The sequence below is a fragment of the Cynocephalus volans genome, chromosome 8 (genome assembly GCF_027409185.1).
Source record: "Cynocephalus volans isolate mCynVol1 chromosome 8, mCynVol1.pri, whole genome shotgun sequence".
Classification (NCBI taxonomy): Eukaryota; Metazoa; Chordata; class Mammalia; order Dermoptera; family Cynocephalidae; genus Cynocephalus; species Cynocephalus volans.
Window position 1 is genome coordinate 116,133,347 of NC_084467.1, and position 4,467 is coordinate 116,137,813.

Genomic DNA, 4,467 nt, shown 5'->3' on the forward strand with positions numbered 1-4,467 from the left:
AAGGTAAAGTAATGACATACTAATAAGGTGAATTCAGGAAGAACCATAGAATTATATTCCATGAGGCCCAACATATTTATTGAATTTGGGTTAAAAATTAAGAACCAAGGTTCATACAAGCTAATTCAAGAGACAACATTAATAAGAGTTATGTTGTTCACAGAAATGAAACACGTGAGTGGTGGGATTGCAAATATGGAAGTGTTGACTAATATTAATGAAACCCTAAGAAATCAGTGAATACTGAGCAGAGTGAAAGAAGTCTATAAAACAATGTGGCCATACAAACCTTAAAATATCAGACTTATAGCCTAACTGAAAAGTGCACTTCTCACTTTTCTTTTTAATTTATCTAGTCTCAGCCCACCAGATGTCTGCTTTATTTGGCTCATTACTCTGTATTAAGATTGTCCATACCTTCCCCAAGTACAATTTGCACTCCAAAACCTTTTTAGGGCCTCAGAAATTCAGAATAACAAACTACAGGGCATGAGGATTTATTGCGACCTTTTTCTGAGACATCCCAGCCCACTAATTCATATTTCTTCTCCTTTCTATACAACAGACACAAAATTGTGGTTCTGAGGCCCTGGATATTTTTACTTCAATTTCTATTATCTTGCTCCATAGCGCATTTTAAAATCATGCGATCTTCTCACACCATCCACCTTCCTTTCCCCTTCTCTTCTCAATAGCTCCTTCTCTTAACGTTGTGCTCTGTATTCCTCCACATCTTTGCTTTTTCTTCCCTCTTATGGATTTCAGATATGTATCTCACTTCCTTGCTCTATCGGCATCTATCCAAGAAGAACTGAAAGGGTGAAAGTCAACTATACCCTCCTTTGCTCAATTTTTCGTCCACATCTTCCAGACTCTTCTTCCTATGCAGTCAGGAGAATAAACACCAGCCTGAAGTAAGAAGAGCCGGGAAGGAAGAGAGAGGAGGAAGTAGGTCCTTCACGCTACGTGTCAGATCTCTTAAGTTCTATGTTCTCAAGATGGCCCACAGCTAGACCCCCAGTGTGACTTTAGGTAGAGGGCTGGTTGTGAATGACAACAGGGAGAAATGCCTAATACCAGCATACAAGTGGAGATTGGCATGAGTTAACTTCTCAAAAGAGGAAGGAAATGATACATGGAAGCAGTTTACAAAAAACAATCAAAATAATTGTATGCATTTGTTCATTTATTCATTGTGCTTATTGTACAGAGTTTTGCTGTAAACAGAACACTAAAGATTTTTATTTCGTATATTTTCCAAATAACTACTCTGTGGCTTACACTATTCTGGTCATTCATGGGATGTAAAGATGAATGAGATACAGTTCTTGTCTTCATAGAGTTGTTTTTTTTTTTTTTTTTTTTTTTTCGTGACTGGTAAGGGGATCGCAACCCTTGGCTTGGTGTCGCCCACACCACGCTCAGCCAGTGAGCAACTGGCCATTCCTATATAGGATCCAAACCCACAGCGGGAGCGTCGCTGAGCTCCCAGCACCGCACTCTCCTGAGTGCACCACCGGGTCGGCCCTTCATAGAGTTTTTAAAGTGTTTATAAAGTATGAAACAATTAGAAATAGTACTATCCTGTATATTAAACTAATGAATAATTTATATTAATATACCCTAAACTATCCATTAATTCTTTGCCCTTGTCTTTTCAACTTAGACTTTCAACCTCATTCTTTCCTAAATTTTAAGTATATTTTACCCAAGTGTAACATGCATACACGAAAGTATACAAATCAAAATGTATAACTGAATTCACAGTTACACACGCACATATATATGCACAACCAGGTTTAGAAGAACATTATCTACCTTCTTGCCTATTGAGCCACTATTCTGACTTCTATGACCATTTGATTTTGTCAGTTTTTGAAATTTAAAAATGGAATCACACAGTATTGGTTTTTGTTTTGTCTTCTTTCACTCAAACTGTATTTGTGAGATTTATCCATGTAATGGAATGTAGTAGGAAATTTTCATAGCTCTATAATATTAAAGTATATTAATGCACTTCAATTTATTTGTCCGTTTTACTACTGACAGATATTTAGGTTATTGCCACATTTAGGCTATAATAAAAAATACTGCTGAAAACATACTTGTACATACCTTTTGATAACATATGGCTCTTTTTAATCTAGTCTACAGTAACAATGAAATTGCTGGGTCACAGCGTATCAGTGTAGACTGAATTTTAGCCACAGCTGTTTTTGCTGTTGTATGGCTTTTGTTATGTGACTTTGCAGTTGCTGCCATTAGAGGAAAAGTATAATTCCCTACACCTAAACTTTCAGCTTCGTGCTGGAATTTACGTCAACCAATAAAATGTGGGCAAAAGTGATAGCCAGTTGCAAGCCTCTGCGAAAAGAAGCATTATCGGTTTTTTGCCATCACTATGAGATGAGCTTTTCACAAATAACTTCTGTTCTTGTAACCCAGGCTCTACAATGAATATACAAGGTGCAGATTTGACTTTAGCCTACCAAACAGGCCAAACCCAAGAGACACGCAACTTGAAGAGCCATCATTTCAAGCCCAGTTTATATCAGCCAATCCTAAGTAGACCTGCAGACACACAAGCAAAATCAGTTTCTAAGAGTTTATTCCCTGCACCTTCAAAGTTATGAAATGTTTCTAAGGGTTTCTTTATTTTAAAAATGTGTGTGTGTGTGTGTGTGTGTGTTATTGTGGTTAAAACCACATAACATAAAATTTACCATCTTAACCATTTTTAAGTGTAGAGTTCCATAGTGTTAAGAACATTCACATTATTGTGAAACAGATCTCCAGGACTTTTTCATTTTGCAAATTTGAAAATGTGTGCCCATTAAACAACTTTTCACTGGATATGAGCTACACATAAAGAAGAGACTTCTAATAAAAAGAATCAGGTTTATCTGAAGTCCTTATTTATTTACTTTTTAGGGAGTCTTGGAAAAAAGACAAATTATTTACAGAATTAAAGTCTATCCAGGACACTTTCATGAATACAAACTTCCTGACATATCAACTCACTCACACAGTTTTTGGAAATGAATATCTGCTGAGAACCTTTCTCAGAGCCAGCTTCACTTCTTTATTTCTCAGTGTGTACACAAGGGGGTTGAGTAGTGGGGTGATCACAGTATAGGTCACTGCTACAAGCCGGTCCTTATCTGAGGAGTACAGGGATGTGGGTCTCAAGTAGATAAAGGAAGCACAGCCATAGTGCACAATGACCACCGTGAGGTGGGAGGCACAGGTGGCAAAGGCTTTACGCTGTCCCTCTGCTGAGGAGATCTTGAGGATGGTGGAAACAATGAAGACATAGGAGATGAAGATCAACACAAGGGGAACCAGCAATACCAGGATGCTGAGGAAGAAGATAACCATCTCTTTCAGGTTGGTGTCTGTGCAGCCTAGTTTTATAACAGGGGAAATGTCACAGAAAAAGTGGTTGATCCTGTTGGAGGCACAGAAAGGCACAGTGAACACCAGGATGTTCACAACCACAGAGGTCAGGAAACCACAAAAGCTGGAGGCTAGAACCAACCGCATGCAGGTGGCTCGGCTGACAATGAGTGTGTAGTTGAGAGGGCTGCAGATGGCAACATAGCGATCATAGCCCATCGCGGCAATGAGAAAACAGTTGGTACAAGCCAAGCCCACAAAGAAATAGAGCTGGGCAGCACACCCAGAGAAAGAAATAGTTGGAATTGTGGAGAGCAGGTTGGTTAGCATTTTGGGTACAATGACCAAAGTATAGCATGTTTCAGAGCAGGAAAGGACAAAGAGGAAAAAGTACATAGGAGTGTGCAATGCCCTGTCCAGGCGAATGACAGTCATGATTGTGGCATTGGCCATCAGAGTGGTCAGATAGATTAATAGGAAGATAAAGAAGAGAAAGATCTGCAGATCCCCCAGGTTTGAGAAGCCTATGAGGATGAACTCAGTAACTGTGCTCTGGTTCTGTCTCTTCATTAGTTGGTGGGAATCAAATTCAGACCACCTGTAATTGAGAACAGAAAGAATTTGACAAAAGTGTAATGACCCCCAACAGATTTACATTTCTTTACAAAGCTAATTATACCAGTCTTAAAAAAAAAAAAAAAAAGTAACAAACACGTTAAGCACAGAGAGGATGGGATAAGATCAGGAGACATAAGGAGTGACACAAAGAATATCCGAATTCAAAGATAGCTAAAGAAACTTATCTCATGCTTGTAATCTGTTCTTTGTACTCATAGGTGCACAACAGGTTCATACTTTGTTAAATCAAGAAGTGATTTAGAGCTCATCTCATCTAATCATGCCATTTTAGGGAAGGAAAAACTGTAGCTCAAAGGATTCAACCATTTGCTCAACCCATGAGAGAACGACTGTCCTTAGGAATCACTTATCTTCACAGCCATCTTATAAAAATATGATTCAGAGAAAAACAAAAACAAATGAAAAGTGATCTATTTTCTACCATAGATACCT

General features: G+C 38.4%; 1 protein-coding gene across 1 annotated transcript; it reads right to left on the reverse strand.

Moving 5' to 3' along the window:
- Positions 1–3,021: 3,021 nt before the first annotated feature.
- LOC134385212 (olfactory receptor 10T2-like) lies at positions 3,022–3,966 on the reverse strand. The gene has a single exon (XM_063107138.1). The coding sequence runs from the start codon at positions 3,964–3,966 to the stop codon at positions 3,022–3,024; it is 945 nt and encodes a 314-aa protein (XP_062963208.1).
- Positions 3,967–4,467: the final 501 nt, after the last annotated feature.